Consider the following 16,431-nt stretch of genomic DNA (forward strand, 5'->3'; position numbering starts at 1 on the left):
CGTTGCTCTTCTCTGGGCTCTTTCCAATTTGTCCACATTTTTCTTAAAGTGCGGCGTCCAGAACTGGATGCAATACTTCCGCTGAGGCCTTGCCAGTGCTGAGTAGCGCGGGCCAATTACCTCCAGTATCTTTCATATGATACTCCAGGAGTAGGGGTGAGGTGAGATGGGGACGTATGAATTAGTGGAAAAGACAGCGGCATTAACTGAAAGGTCACTAACATTATGATGTATTTAGGACCAAACTCAATAGGGAATTTGAGGTGTTGCCATGACAATACTAAAAACCGGGGCTTTATTCCGTTGTGTTTTATGTAAATCTATTTGCTGTAATGTCTCATGCAAACAACATCATGTAAACGTGGGCCCTCTTTTTGGAGATGTGATAGTATCTTTGTCCCAGATTTGTACTTGCTCAGCACCTCCATTTATTTAAAACGCCTGTAAATCAAATGTTTTGAATTTTTCCTTCTACTTCTTCTCCTTTTATTATTATTATTAATTATTTTGCTATGCCGGTAGCGTCTGGACGTTCCAGTCGTGAGCTAGAACCCTGTTGTGCTAGTGCTGTACAAACATAGAACAAGAATCTCTGCCCCAAAGAGCTCAAGTTCCAAATAATTCAATTTTTTACAAATCTAATACAAATTTTATCACAGGCGCTGACTTTCTAATTTCCCAGGGGGTGCTTGACTCACGCTCTGCCCCAGGCCCTGCCCCCACTCCACCCAGTCCCCCAAGGGCCGACCCTGCCCTTTCCCACCCCGTTCCACCCCCTCCCCCAAGCGCCTCGCCCGACCCCTTCTCCCCCCCAGTGCCTCCTGCGCACCGCTGAATAGCTGATCCGCAGCGGGCTGGAGGGGGGAGCTGATTGGCTGGGCCACCGATGGGTCCTGAGCACCCACTATTTTTTTTTCTGTGGGTGCTCCAGCCATGGAGCACCCACAGAGTCGGTGCCTATGAATTTTATATTTGGCTTCTGACATGTGGGTTGGTTTGAAACCAAGCATCTTTGGCGTGATGTTTCTATTCGATACATATAACCATGAGCAACCTCTTCCTCTTAAATGTGGCATTTCTTTAATGGCGTAACCTGGTCACAGCAGATGCCTCTTTAACTGTTTGTTAATTAGACACCCCGTCTCAGCGAGTTCAGTTTATCCTTGGTATGGAGGAGGACGAGGAGCACGTTCCCCATGATTTGTTCACCGAGCTGGATGAAATCTGTGTGAAAGAAGGAGAAGATGCCGAATGGAAGGAAACGGCCAGGTGACACAAATCTATATACCCCACCGGCTCAATGAAACTGAACGTGTTTTCATGACCTCCCATCAGGCTGTGTTTTTGGGACCATTTCCTTGAGGTGCTGCCCAATGATACCACCTGCTGGAAGAAGAGATGCTGCTGCTAGACGGGGCTTTCATAGTCTGTCACTTCCAGAGTGGGACTTGGTAAAGAGGTGGGGGAGGAAGATATGATGCAGATCCCTTGTATATAGCACAGCACCTCTGCTTTTTCATGCACCTCCTATGTAATAACAGCATGTGGAAGAATCAAAGGGAGGCATGTTGATATACAGACGTGGGGAGGCAGGATGGTCCAGTGATCAGTGTGTTAGCCCGGGCACATGGGAGACCCGGGTTCATATCCCTGCTCCGAGACAGGCTTGCTGTGTGACCTTGGGCAAGTCACTTAGTCTCTTTCTGCCTCAGTTTCCCATCTGTAAAATGGGGACGGTTCCGATGCACTGCATCACAGGGGCTTGGGAGGCTAAATACATTAAAGACTGAGAGATGCTTATGTACTAGGATAATGGGCACCATATAAGATAGAAAGGCATGGATGTTGCGAGGACAAATGCTTTAAAGATTGAGGCGTTTGTGCACTATACTAAGAAGATGAGAACGGCCAGACTAGATCAGAACAATGCTCCATCTAGCCCAGTATCCTTTCATCTGACAGTGGCTAATGCCTGATGCGTCAAAGTAAATGAACAGAACAGGGCAACCATCAAGTGACCCATCCCCTGTCGTCCAATCCCAGCAGCTGATGTGCCCTATGTAAAATAAATATAAAATAGAGCCTTCAGCACATGCTTAGAGCTGGTGAAAATTTTTGCGTCAGCTGCTTAAAAAAACAAAACGTGCACTTGATCGTCTTCCCTTCTCCAGCTTTGAACCGTTAACTGAGTTGTCTATGGGATAGATTTCATACACAGCTCTGTATCTCTGCCACACCTGCTTAAGAGTCTTTTCACGGGAACTGGTCGCTGCCGGTATTTATTGGTATTTGGTTTGCCGTGCTTCCAGGTGGCTGAAGTTCGAAGAGGACGTGGAGGACGGAGGAGAACGCTGGAGCAAACCCTATGTAGCGACACTTTCATTACACAGCCTCTTTGAGCTGAGGAGTTGCATCATGAACGGGACTGTCCTTCTGGATATGTGCGCCAACAGCATCGAGGAAATTGCAGGTACTGCTCTACTGAGCGATCAGCTGCGTCTTGTCAGAGAAAAAAGCTTCAGGGAATATCCTTGTACGTTTTTGAATGAAATAAATTCTCTTTGCACCATGTTTGTTCCTGCAAAATCCTCGGTAGGGATGTCAGCAAATGTTAAGCAAATATATTAGAATATGCACAGAAACCGAACTTTAGATTTGGAATCATGATTTTTCCACCCTGAAATCCTGATTACATTCATCTAATCAAGGTCCAGAAACAGACCATGTGACAATCAAAAGAGTGCACCTTTCAAATATCAAATTCTCTCATGTTTTACAGACCTACAATTATTCAGAGAAATAATCTGGAGAATAACTTCAGATAACAGAAATGAGTCTAATAGGTTAACATGCTATTGTTGTACTAGAAGTGTATGTCTGGACCATTTGGGGTCAGAAAAAGAGGTAAAATTCATTGAATAAACTATTTGTTATAAATAATTAACCTAAGTTTATTCTGTTTTAAGCAGGGGCAGCTCCAGGAACCAGCGCAGCAAGCGTGTGCCTGGGGCGGCAAGCCGCGGCGGGCAGCCTGCCAGTCGCTGTGAGGGCGGCAGGCAGGCGGCTTTCGGCAGTATGCCTGCGGGAGGTCCCGGTCCTGTGTCTTTGGTGGCAATTCGGCGGCGGGTACGCCGAAGCTGCGGGACCGGCAGACCTCCCGCAGGCGCGCCGCCGAATCCACGTGACCAGTGGACCGCCCGCAGGTGCGCTGCCGAAAGCTGCCTGCCTGCTGTGCTTGGGGCGGCAAAAAACGTTTTAAGACGTGGGAATCTGTGTGAACTATGCAAGTTCTTTAAGGGCTTATCTACATAGGAAAACAGTCCAGAATAGCTATTGCAGGCTAGCTATTCTAACTCCCCATGTGGACACTTTTATTCCACACCAAGGGTGCTTGTATCTGGTTTAATTTAATCCTCTTTGAAAATGGATTAAGCTAAACTGCAAAAAGGCACTCTTAGCATTTGCGTACACATGAAAATTAATCCGGAATAAAGTAAGGTATACATTTAAAGTGTAATAACTATTCCTGATTGATGCCATGAGTGGACCCTTTTATTAGTTTAATCCAAATAGTTTGGATTAAGATAAGTACATTATAAATAATTCAGAATATTGCATTCTTACTCTGGGGTAAGAGCATCCACACATGAAGATAATAGGAATAGTTAATCCTCTTTAAATTCATGCCCCAATCTTATTTTGGATTGGTTTTCATATGTGGACCAATCCTAATTCCGCATTACCTTAATCCATTTCCAAAGTGGATTGAGACGATTCAGAATAAATCAGAATAGTCAGTTTGGAATAACTCCCCATGTAGATAAAACCTTACTGTGGAATAGGCGTGTCCACATAGAATAGCTATTGCACTTTATATTCAGTCCCTACTTTATTTTGCAATATGTAGACAAGACCTAACTTTCAAAGCCAGGGTTCCTTTGGCAGATGGCCAAGTAATACATTTCTGTTGAGGAGATAATTGAGGGTAATTGAGGAAGCAGCTTTGTAGAAATTATTTTTGATTGGCAGGTCTCCATTCAAACTCTTCCAAGGTCTGGTGATGTCAGATCCGTTCTTAGCACATTCCTCCCCGAGCACTGCCAGTTACAGTCAATTATCCAAGAAATCTCAGGGAAACCAGTTATAGACTGGTTATAATTTGGTTAAATGTGTAGAGCAATGCAATCAGGAAAGAAAACTGCATTACTGAGGATGGGGAATAATAACTGCATTAGTTAAGCAGTGAATAATCGTTTCGCAGGGACTTTTTAGCACAGAAAAATCCCTGCCTTCGTTGAAAGACAAAGGATATGTGTACACAGTGGCTGGGAGTGTGCTTCTCTGCATGGTTGGACAGACGTGTGCTAGCTCTGCTTGAGTTAGCTGTCTGAGTAAAAGCCCTATCCCCTGGGTATGTACTCAGACGGCTAGCCAGAGTCACTGCGCGTGCCACCATGGCCACGCTGCTACTTTTAGCACGCTAACTCGAGCAGAACCAGCGTGTGTCTGTCTATCCATGCTGGGAAATACATTCCCAGCAGCTGCGCTGGCATACCCAAAGACGTATTAACAATGCTACAATGTCTCCCTAAATAAGATCGCGTCGGCATTGGTTGGCTCTTCCGTCTGGCAGTAGAAACGCTCTCCTATGAGGCGTGCTTATTCCCGGCTCATCGTGGGTTGAGACGATCACAGGTTTTGTCCCACCGCTGTTTGCTGGCTGTCTGGGGCTGCAGTGATTCTTGGAGTGAGTCCGGGCTCCACCGAAGTTACAGTCTCACCCTCTCTCTTCCTCGGTGTTTGGAAAGCATGTAGCCCACTGTCAGCACGACTGCAATACGAACACGAGGGGGTGGTTTGCAGGGGGGAAGGATGATCTTGGGAATCTTCACCAGGAAACAAAGGGGAAAGGTTTAATTCTCAGCTCAGGCAAGGGCTTGAAGGGGGCACTTAATCTGTGTGGTACCTCCGTTTTCCCCATGTGTGAAATGGGGATAGTCCTTCATAGAATCATAGAATATCAGGGATGGAAGGGACCTCAGGAGGTATCTGGTCCAACCCCCTGCTCAAAGCAGGACCAATTCCCAACTAAATCATCCCAGCCAGGGCTTTGTCAAGCCTGACCTTAAAAATCTCTAAGGAAAGAGATTCCACTACCTCCCCATCATATGGGGACATTGTGGAAGTGTAATTCAGTGATTGCTGTGGCCATGAAGTCTTTCTAAGCACAGAGCTAAATAAGAATAGTTTGAGGGCATGTTTAGTTCTGTCTACGGTACATATACTGCTGTTTTCTGAGCACCTCCCATTCCTTAATGCATTTATCCTCAGAACTCCCCCTGGGAGGTAGAGTAATGCTATTAGCCCATTTTACAGGTGTAACTGAGGCATAGGGAGACTTGCCCAAGGTCACACAGCAAGTGTGTGACAGAGCAGGTACACAAATTCAGTCCTAGAATAGCGCCCTAATCACCCTTCCTATTGGCTTGTACATTTAGTACATGGACATTCATCAGGGACACAATCTGCACTTTTTGCAAGCTAGAGAATTGCTTCCCCTCCCCCCCACAGATATGATCCTGGATCAGCAAGAACCAAGCAGTGAGTTTGATGAAAGAATGAGAGAGAGTATCCGGGATGCCCTCTTAAAAAAGCATCACCACCAGAACGAGAAGAAGAGGAACAACCTCCTTCCGATTGTCCGCTCTTTCACTGACGTCAGCAAGAAGCAGTCAGATCTACACTTATTGGACAAAACGGGTGAGGATTTCTGGGTCGCGCCTTCAGACAGCCTGACCCTTTGAGGTGGGATTTTCCAAAAGGCCTAAATCACCTAGGAGCACAAGTCCCAGCGGAGTTATCTATGACTTCACTGGAAAAAAACGGCGTTGGTTTTTTACATCATGATTAAAAAAATCATTGTAGGTTGACTGCAAAATAGGGTGACCAGACGGCAAATGTGAAAAATCGGGATGGGGGTGGGGGGTAAGACGAGCCTATATAAGAAAAAGACCCAAAAATCCGGACTGTCCCTATAAAATCGGGACATCTGGTCACCCTACTGCAAAATGAAATATTTTGCAATTTTTGCAAAGCAAAAAAGTAAAAAAAGAAACCCACCTTATTTCAGGTCAAACAAAATGCTCTGTTTCAATTTCAAGCATTGCATAGTAGTTTTGACTCCTTGGTGTTCATGCAATGCTGATCGCTGTGTCATAAGTATCAGTAAAGACTAACAGATTTATTTGGGCATAAGCACTGATGGGTAAAAAACCCACTTCTTCAGATGCAACCCACGAAAAGCTTATGTTAGTCTTTACGGTGCCACTGGACTCCTTGTTGTTTTTGTGGATACAGACTAACAGGGCTACCCCTTTGATAAGTATCAATGTAAAATCTTAGTGGAGACGATGCACTTTAGGTGAGGGGTATACAGCTAACCTCAAATAGCTACACTGACGTCAAAACTACCCAGGTCTTGTAAAAAATACATCTTTTCCTGCAGTGAAACTATAGCCTTTAACATGTATTAGAAATAAGAGGTGATTCTGTAAAACGCATGAAGCTATCACTTATCAAGACGCCCCAAAATAAGACTTCTTGTAATGGGACTCAGGGAAATTGGGAGGAAGTTTCTATAAGGGTTTTATTTTCTTTATTGGTCTTTAGTTATTTTGGTTTTTCATTACGGGACCTTGGGAGAAGGAGCTGGTCTTGGGCAGCTCAAAAGCTATTAATATGTTTGCTCTAGTGTCCTTTTAGCTAATGGGAGCAGTGTGTGATTACTTAGCATTCATGCAAATACAATGCTGGTCAGTACATCACATAGTACTAACTACTGTCCTGCAACTGTGTGTGTTTGCCACAAATGGTACAGAGGAAACATGCTTCCTTTGGCTTTCTGTTATCTTTTTCTTTTAGCAATGCACACACCGTCTCCTCAACCTGGCACTACCAGTCTAGAAGTTAAAAACGGAGTGACCCACGACACTAGTCCTATGGATTTAAGCAAGGTGAGATGCTACGTGTGGCTGGGTCAGTCAAGGTAAATACAAGCAATGTGCATAATTTGATGGGGCCAGATGTTTCGAGAGCTCAGCATACTGGGTGAGGAGCCCGCTTGAAAAAACTGGTCATAAATTTCATAATGGGGGCGAAGTAGAGATTGGTGACATTTTTTAGTCAAAACTTTTTTTGGCTAAAAAAATACAGATTTGGGTTGTCTGAAACCTTTTGTGTATTTGTATTGAATTTGCTGAAATGTTTCAGTTGGGGAAAAAATGGTGGAAAAAAAATTGGTTTTGACATTTTCTGACTGATTCATTTTGATTGGAAACAACTTTTCCTTTTGAATTTTACCTCAGTTCCAAAAAATGAAACAAAAAGTTTCTTTCAGGTTGAACAAAATATTTCAGGTGACCCGAAACAATTATTTGCTCCCCATTTTTTCTGGTTTGGCCAGCAAACCAAAAAATTAATTATTTGCACAGGTCTAGTGCTCAGTGCTTTGACAGACATCCTTATTTAGATGCCTAAATGGGAGCTGAGTTATTTTGAAAATCAGATCTTAATTGTGGGTTCTGAGAACTTGAAAATCTGTTCATGAGTTCTTACAACTTGGTTTGGCCATTGGGTTGGGCCATATTGCCTTAACCATTTGTCCACTGAGATCAACCATTGACGTGTGATGCTTATTCCACATGGGAGGTTATACTGGAATAACTATATAGATTTAAATTCACTCGTTAGAGCCAGGTGAAGGTTTTTTGAAAAATAGTAAATTTGCCATTTTTCCAGGTGGTGACGCTCTTCACAAATTTGAGTTGAATTTGGCAAATAGTTTCAACAGAAACAAAATTTTTTTTCAAAAAAGTCAAAATACCCCCAAATGTCCCAAAACAAAAGTACCCCCAAAGACTTTCATTGTGGGTTGAACAAAACATTTTTGGTTGACCCAAAATGAAATGAAACCATTAGTTTCAGATCAACCAAAAAGTTTTCTTTGACCGAAATAATTTTTTTCTTCGTTTCATTAAAAAAATATAAAAAAGTTTAGTTTTTGATTGGAACTGAACTGAATTTTGTTTCAGATTTTTTTGGTTTGCCTCCCCTCCTCACCCCGAACATAATATCAAATATTAGCTCATCTCTTCTCCTTAGATTATACAGAAAAAACTTTCCCATGGAAACAAGTCCTAAGGCACCTTTATAACAGTACAACTGCATCCGCGCTACGGTTGTATCGATTTAACAATTTCAGTAGAAAAGCACCCCCTCCAACCAGAATAATTAAACCGATATAACACCTGTGTAGAGAGCAAGCCTCGAAGGTGCAGTTGTTGATCTGGAGGAGTGACTCCTAATTGTCTGAAAATTATTTCTTCATCACTAGGCGGAGCTTCATTTCATGAAGAAAATTCCTACCGGAGCAGAAGCTTCCAACGTTCTAGTGGGAGAGTTGGATTTCCTCCTTCGTCCCGTGGTGGCGTTTGTGCGTCTGACGCCAGCCGTCCTTCTCTCAGGCATGACGGAAGTCCCGATCCCAACGAGGTAAGGATGTTAAAAAACACTTTACCTTTTTTTTTTAAATTTAAAAATATTTAAAAAATTAAATTAAATTATGTATATATATTCAAATCAGATAAAAAAAATTCTATGGAAAGTCCCAGTACACTCAGGCCAGCTTTACTCTTATGCCTTTTATTAGCTTAGTGCACGGGTACGGGTTCCGAATGAACTCCACCCAGTGGGTGAAGTAAAGTTTTTACAGAAGCAATACACTTAGAGGGAGAGCTTTTCAGAGGCATTAATGTGCCTAAGGCCATGTCTACACTACCCGCCGGATTGGCGGGTAGTAATCGATCTATCGGGGATTGATTTATCGCGTCTCATCTAGACGCGATAAATCAATCCCCGAATCGATGCCCATAGCCCACCTCAGCAGGAGGAGTAAGCGGAGTCGACAGGGGAGCCGCGGCAGTCGACTTGCCGCCGTGAGGACGGACAGGTAAATCGAACTAAGATACTTCGACTTCAGCTACGTGAATAGCGTAGCTGAAGTTGCGTATCTTAGATCGATCCCCCCCTAGGGTAGACCAGCCCTAACTCCCATTGCAAGTCCATGAGCATTGTGTGCTAATTCCCATTGAAGTTGATTTATTGTGCGGATCCCTTTGGAAACTTCAGGCGGTTTCTTTTTGCTCTTTACCACCATTTAATAAAGGCATTTTTTTTTCTGTTTTCTGTGTCCAGGTTCTTATTTATCTTGTTGGGACCAGAAGGGAAAGCACATCAGTACCATGAGATTGGCAGGTCAATGGCCACCCTCATGACAGATGAGGTACGGTATGGCACAAGTGACAATTTCAGCTCTTCTCCTTTGCGTTTCCTTGTTTTCTGCCCTCTTCTAAATCATTCTGTCTTTCAGCCCAGGATTTAAGGGCATGTTGTACTGTCTGTTTCCAGACGGATAAGATGAAGAATGAGATCAGGATGGGTGTGTAACACTAGGGAAGTTTGTTCTCTTCCCCAGCAGCAGCCAAAATCCACATTTGCAAAATAGCTCAGCCCTCATTTAGGCATCAAAATAAGCATCCGGCTTTTCAACAACTCTGCATAATGGCCCTGATTGTGGGTGACAAATAGGCTGTCTGAACATTTTCCATTGAAACAGTTTTTTGATGGAAGGTTGAGTGTAATTCAACGAAACAAAATGTTTTACAAACAGTGTGTTTTTTGGAAAATTCTGAGATTTCGTTGAAAAACTGAATGTCTGAAAGTGGAAATATTTTAGTTAAAAGTTGAAATATAACAGCCAAATTCTGAAATATTTTGACTCTGAAATGCCACTGCAATGCCTCATGGGACTTGTAGTTCAAGCACCTCAGGCTCCCATTCTCCTCTATGTGCTGGGTTCCCCAGGCAGACTACACCTCCCATGATGCACCACGGCCAGTGACTGTCCAAGAGGGGAGGCCATGGTGTATCATGGGAGATGTAGTCTGACCAGAGAACCTGGCTTTTACAGGACAATGGGAGCATGAGGTAACCACACTACAATTCCCATGAGGCAAATCGGTGGCATTTCAGAATCAAAATTTTTTTTTTTCACTGAGCTCTTGAAATTTTCTCTGGGAATAAACCTCATTCTCTGACCAGCTCTAGTCAACTAGCACTTGACAGTCTGGCCCATTATTATTATCTTTTTGTTATTACTCAAGCAAAGCAGTGCAATCTAGTGGATAAAGCACTTGACTGGGATTCAGGAGAACTGTTTTTAGTTCCCTGCTCTGTCTCTGACCTGCTGTGCAACATGGAATCATAGGGTTAGAAGGGACTGCAAGGGTCATCTAGTCTAACCCCCCAAAGGCAGGCCACGCCAGCTTTCTGTGCCTCAGTTTCCCCTTCCTAAACTAAGCATGCCTAAACCTTACTCTCTCATTTGTAGATTTTCCATGACGTTGCTTATAAAGCCAAAGACCGTGGTGACCTTGTAGCTGGTATTGATGAATTCCTGGATCAGGTGACGGTATTGCCTCCTGGAGAATGGGATCCATCGATTAGAATTGAACCACCAAAAAATGTACCTTCCCAGGTAGGTAATATTTTTCACTTCCAGAATGAGAGAGAGACTAGAATGGCTGATGGGGATGTATGAGCAGGAACTGTACAAATGAGACCCCTGTGAAGCAGCGTGTCATACTGGACAGAGCACAGGATGGGACCTGGGTTTTGTTCATGGCTCTGCAACTGTCACCCACGCTTGGGGCAAGTCACTTCCCCCCTCTCTGCCTCAGTTTCCCCGTCTCTAAAATGGGGATCATAGCTAAGGCTACGACTTAATCATGGGTATTTTTAGTAAAAGTCATGGACGAGAAACAAACAATCACAGCCTGTGACCTGTCCATGACTTATACCATAAATACCCCTGATTAAATCTTGGGGGCGTCGCTGCCAGGGGGAAGCACACAGCACCAGCTGCTGCGAGGAGAGCCCTGGGGGCCCATGGCACCAGCTGCACAGGGGAGTCCCCGGGGGCGTGCGGCCAGGGGGTAGCCAGCGGCTGCTCTGGTCACCACCATGGGGGGAGCCCCCCAGGGGACCAGCCGCTGCTCCGGCCGCCCCGGGACCGTTGCTCAGGCGGTCTCCAGGGCCAGCTGCATCGGCTGTTGCTCGGGTGGTCCCTGGGGCCAGCTGCTTGGGCAGCCCTGGGGTCAGCCACGCTGGCTGCTGCAGAATTCTGTGACTTCCTGTGACCTCCGTGACAAACACCAAGCCCTGATCAGAGCACTTCATTAGCTCACAGAGGGGTTGTGAGGATAAATACATGAAAGATTGCGAGACATGCAGATTTAAAAATTTTATTAAAGTTAATGTTTGAAATTAAATATACAGAAGTTAAGAGGGAAGGTACTGTACATCTGGGGTCAGGCTTGAGTTGTGAGGGATTACAGGGATCGGTTACAAGGATGAAGAGATACATACATTTCACATAACCAGCATAGACCCAGATTGGGGTGCGGGAGTTTTTAGAGTGTCAGTGGATAAGTGGGCTCGGGTACGCCACCCATGGAATGTATAAAGAGTCCAAGTCAGTATCGGTGTAGCGGATAAGTACATGGGTGGGGTGCATCCCTTGGTTTGTCAGGGAAGGAAGTGGGTTATTTCCCTGGTCGGCGGTCTTGATTACTCAATGTGGTTTTGACGGTGTCCTGGGATGTGTTCCGTATACATGTCTCTCGACCCCCTGATGGTGTCGGACACCATGAACTGTCTCTACTACAGTAATGTTGGCCGTATAAGTACTTAGATAGCAGAAACGGCCAGGCTGGATTCCAAAGAGAGGGGCTGGTGGAACACTGTTCTGTATGAGAGACCCTCAGCTCTGGATCTAAAAACCAGTCCAAAATAAACTGGTTGTGTTCATCTTTTATTCCTGGTGCAAAGTGTATCTGTTAGTACAAAGTCAGGTAGGGGTTCATTTGTGCAGCGGGAGTTTGGGGCTGTTTAATTCTGTATCTGGTTGTGCAACTGATGGCAGAGCACTGTATGCAAGTCAGAAGAAAAGAACAGAAACCAGTAAGTAATTGCAGCAGAGTTTCTTAATGAGGCTGGATGTTTCAATGTAGAGATGTGATTGGCAAGGTCCTAATGCTGCCCTGGATACAATTAGGGTGACCAGATAACAAGTGCAAAAAATTGGGACTTTTTCCCAACTTTTATTTTTGGGGAATGAAGGTTTAGTTGCATATCTAAGGGTATGTCTACACTACCTGCCGGATCGGCGGGCAGCGATCGATCCAGCGGGGATTGATTATAAATCAGCCCCCGAGCCCTGTCCCGTCGACTCCTGTACTCCAGCACTGTGAGAGGCGCAAGCAGAGTTGATGGGGGAGCAGCGGCAGTCGACTCATTGCAGTGAAGACACCATAATAAGTCAATCTAAGTACGTTGACTTCAGCTACTTTATTCACATAGCTGAAGTTGCATAACTTAGATCGATCCCCCTCTCCCCACCCCCCAGCATAGACCAGGGCACAGACAAAGCCCCTAATATCAGGACGGCTGATCACCCTGGGTAAAATGGAATGTGAAAGAAACAGTGTGAATAAGCTACTCCCCTGAGCGACGTAAGTTACACTGACATAACCGCTTGTGCGCACAGCGGTATGTCAGCAGGAGAGCTTCTCCTGCCGAAGAAATAGGGTCGGGATGTGGGGGCTTCCCCTGCCCACCCAGCACTCCTGCTGGGGAGCGGGATCAGGACGCAGGGGCTTCCCCAGCTCCCTGGCAGGAGCGCTGGGCGGGCAGAGCGGGGCAAGCCACCACGCCCCAACCCCGCTCCCCATAGGAGTGCCGGGCGGGTGGCGGGAGCGGGGTCGGGGCATGGGGGGTACCCATTTTTCCGGGGTCCCCCGATTGGCTGGGGTCCCTGGGCCTATGACTAATCCGCCACTGCTTACGCATGAGTATCACTTTACTTGTGTGTGTAGCGCCATTGACAGCATAAAATTAACTGCATGCATCAGTGTTTGTAAGACCAAGGCCTTAGTGTAGTGTATAGGAATTGGGTAGTACCCCTTTAAATAGTTTGGTAGCTCTCTAGTGGGCCTTTCTGTTATGGCAGAAGCCACCAGAACCTACCAGAGCAGCAGTATATACATGTACCTAGGGAATACGACCCAGTTCCTGCACACTCCACTAAGCACGGAAGAGTGTCTTACAATCAGATGCCTGGGATCTAGAGGCGAACACCATGAAGATCTCGCTCTTGTGTTTCTGTTTTAACAGGACAAGAGGAAGATGCCAGGTGTCCCTAATGGCACGGCTTGCCATACTGAGCCAGAACAGCACAGTGGACCCGAACTTGAACGAACGGGAAGGTTAGTGCGGCAAGATTTAACATTCATCTGCCTCTCCTTAAAGTTCACCCTAGAGCTTTGCGAATAATGGATTTTTTTTTGGTTGGCTGTCACCTGTCTTTTTGTTGTGTTTGTACAGCACCTTGCGCAACAGGGGGTCTGACATGCTAAGAGAATACAAATAAATAATAATTTTTTTTTAAAGTCAGGGCTAAAAAGGTTTCAAGTTGGCACAATTTTTTTTTTTTGGCAAATTGAAAAGTCTAGAACATTAATTTTGGGTTGAATGAAGTGTTTTGTTTAAGTTGAAGCAATTTTTTTCACACGTGTGAATGTCTTAAAAATAAAAGTAAAGGACATTTCTAAACAAAAAGTCCTTTTCAATTGAAAAATGAAAATATTTTGTTTCGTAAATGGGCTTATGGGGGGGGGGAAATGTATCGATGTGGGTCAATGCTTGTCCCACAAGCAACGTGGTTTATGACCAGTAATGCACCGTATCTCGCATAGCTGTAGGTAGGAACATTTGGACAAAGAGCCTTAACCCAGATACCACCAGGGTGCATTTTAATGACTAAAGGAAGAATATAAGCCTCGACAATAGAGCTGGTTGGAAAATGGGAAGGTTTTCTTAAGGGAAAACTTTGACTTTTTGGCACCAAATTGAAAACCTAAATATTGTACCTGAAAACCAAAATATTTCCTTTCAAGATGGTGCCTCGTGGGAGTTGTAGTTTGGGTGGCTTATGCTGCCATCTCCTTTCTGGCTGGAGCTTTCTGGCTGGACTTCATCTCCCATGATGCACCACTTTCTCCCCCTTTTGAGGGGAGTGGCTGCATCATACCACTTCGGGGTGGTGGTGTAGCATGGGAGATGCAGGTCTGCGAGAGTGCCGGGCCTCTATAGGAGAATGAGAACATAACGTAGCTGAACTACAACGCCCATGAGGCACTTTTAAAATAAAAATACTTAGGATTTCAATATTTCACAGGAAAGCTGAGATTTTTCTCAGAATTTTTTTAATCAAAAAAGGGGGAAAAATCATTTTTTTGTCAAAATTTTCCACGGGGGAAGGAGGAGCAAAACTTAGGGGCAACTCGCATTAGCCTCATGTGGCTCTTTGTTTCCCTCTAGTGGCTAGACCAGGTAGAGAGGTCCTGCAACTGTCCCTGGGCTTCCGTGCTTATATGACCCCCTTTAGTGTAGTATCTGAGTATATCCCAATGACTAATGGGTTTTATCTTCCCAGCATCTCTGCTAGGCAGAGAAGGACTGTCGCCATATTCCAGATGGGGAAATGAAATGCAGGATACCGTAGGTGACTTATCCACCGTCACGCAGGATGTTTTCTGGCTGAGCTGGGGATCGAGTGCGGTTCTTTCCCCCTAGACTAGTGGCTTATCCACCAGGCTATCGTACCTATCTATCTTTCCATGCTAACGGCTGGTTCTTTAGGTCAAGCAGTAGCAGCTTATGCTTTAAGATGTAGGGATCCTAGGTTTAATCACAACCAGGGGCGTTGTTGTATCCCGATTTCTCTCGCTGTGGGGTGAAAACAATTATTTGAACAACACTGGAACTCCTCATTATTATTGGCGTATTGGGTGACTTCGGGCAAGTCAGTTCCCCGCTCTGTGCCTCAGTTTCCCCATCTTTAAATGAGGTTACTGACACTTCCTCCTGTGTAAAGCACTTTAAGATCTCATGGAAAGCATTGGAGCGAGGCATCATTTCATTATGAATAGTGTCAGAGCAAGGTGTAGGGTGGATTGCAACACAGAGAATTTACAAGACAGCATTGCTTGTCTCTTGTTTAAAAAAGAAAATCTGCCATTGTTGTCTCCAATAGGGGGAAAAAATATCATTTTCTTTTCTTTTTTGCAGGCTCTTTGGTGGTTTGATCATGGATGTGAAACGAAAAGCTCCTTGGTTCTGGAGTGACTTCAGGGACGCTCTGAGCTTGCAGTGCTTGGCGTCTTTCCTCTTTCTATACTGTGCCTGCATGTCCCCCGTGATTACCTTTGGGGGGCTGCTTGGAGAAGCGACCGATGGACAAATAGTAAGAATATTTTTTTCTAATGTATAATGTATGATTCCCAGGAGAACAAGCTACATCAGAGAACACCAAGAGCAATCGGCATTGCATTTCCCTGCTGCTAATATGTTTTGAGTTCTATTGATTTGCCTTCTACTAGTTGAGCCTTTAGGGGGCAGGTTTTCTCCACAACCAGGCAGTCTAGGAATTTAATTTTTGTTTAAATGAAAGCTGAGATTCTGGCATAATCACTTGACTCCGGGAGCTGGTGCTTTAAGAAACCCCACCAAATATCATGAGGCTCGTGATAAACTCATGAGAGTTGGCAACACTGACTGATTTCGTGGATCTATATTAATTCACACCCACAAAGCCTCTGCCCCATGGCATTCCATGGCATGTGCTGCTTATGCTTCGAGCAGGCTAACAAAGCGTAGCTTTCAAGGTTACATTTTCAAAGCTGTTATTCCACGGGGCAGCCCGCTCCGTTTGGATAGGTGAATAACACTAACCTGGCGGAGTGATTGCTATTTAAAATTAAGATCCTGCCGTAGGTAGGATGGGAGGCATAGATAGAAGGTGATGGGTGTCTGTGTAAAACTCTCAGGGTACATCTACACTTATCTGGAGCTGGAGGTGTAGATTCTAGCTGGAGGAGGTATATCCGTGCTAGCTCCAATTGAGCTAGTGTGCTAAAAATCGAGTGTAGCTGTTGCAATAGGAGGGGCAGCAGGGACTAGCCGCTGTGAGCACAAGTCCAAAGTCTCTAGTAATTTGGTTTCCCATTGCGCTGCGTTAGACCGTACAACTCCTCAGCTTGTCTTTGCCAGTGTGACTATCTCCCCACACCCCCACAGGTTGTGTATTTATGTAAAGGTTGGCAAGAGTGTGCCATGAGCCCACGCCACTTTCATTCAGCACTGTGCATGTGTTCTTTTATATGGCAGCATTTTGCAGTCGTGAGCTGGAGTCCAGAACCCCCAGAATGGTATAAAATCTTAAGGAAGGAAGAGGCATTTGCAGATTTTACTCAC

General features: G+C 45.0%; 1 protein-coding gene across 5 annotated transcripts in view; it reads left to right on the plus strand.

The window, feature by feature from the left end:
• The window catches only part of SLC4A8 (solute carrier family 4 member 8), a 109,492-nt gene that overhangs the window by 68,984 nt on the left and 24,077 nt on the right, over positions 1-16,431 (plus strand). For all 5 annotated transcript variants that reach the window (XM_065576239.1, XM_065576240.1, XM_065576238.1 and 2 more), the window contains 9 exons: positions 1,134-1,269; positions 2,310-2,470; positions 5,572-5,760; positions 6,922-7,013; positions 8,393-8,550; positions 9,253-9,340; positions 10,448-10,594; positions 13,291-13,382; positions 15,247-15,421. In XM_065576239.1, the coding sequence (XP_065432311.1) occupies positions 1,134-1,269; positions 2,310-2,470; positions 5,572-5,760; positions 6,922-7,013; positions 8,393-8,550; positions 9,253-9,340; positions 10,448-10,594; positions 13,291-13,382; positions 15,247-15,421 (1,238 nt within the window). The remainder of the gene's footprint in view (positions 1-1,133; positions 1,270-2,309; positions 2,471-5,571; positions 5,761-6,921; positions 7,014-8,392; positions 8,551-9,252; positions 9,341-10,447; positions 10,595-13,290; positions 13,383-15,246; positions 15,422-16,431) is intronic.

This window comes from Chrysemys picta, chromosome 22 (genome assembly GCF_011386835.1).
Source record: "Chrysemys picta bellii isolate R12L10 chromosome 22, ASM1138683v2, whole genome shotgun sequence".
Lineage (NCBI taxonomy): Eukaryota > Metazoa > Chordata > Testudines > Emydidae > Chrysemys > Chrysemys picta.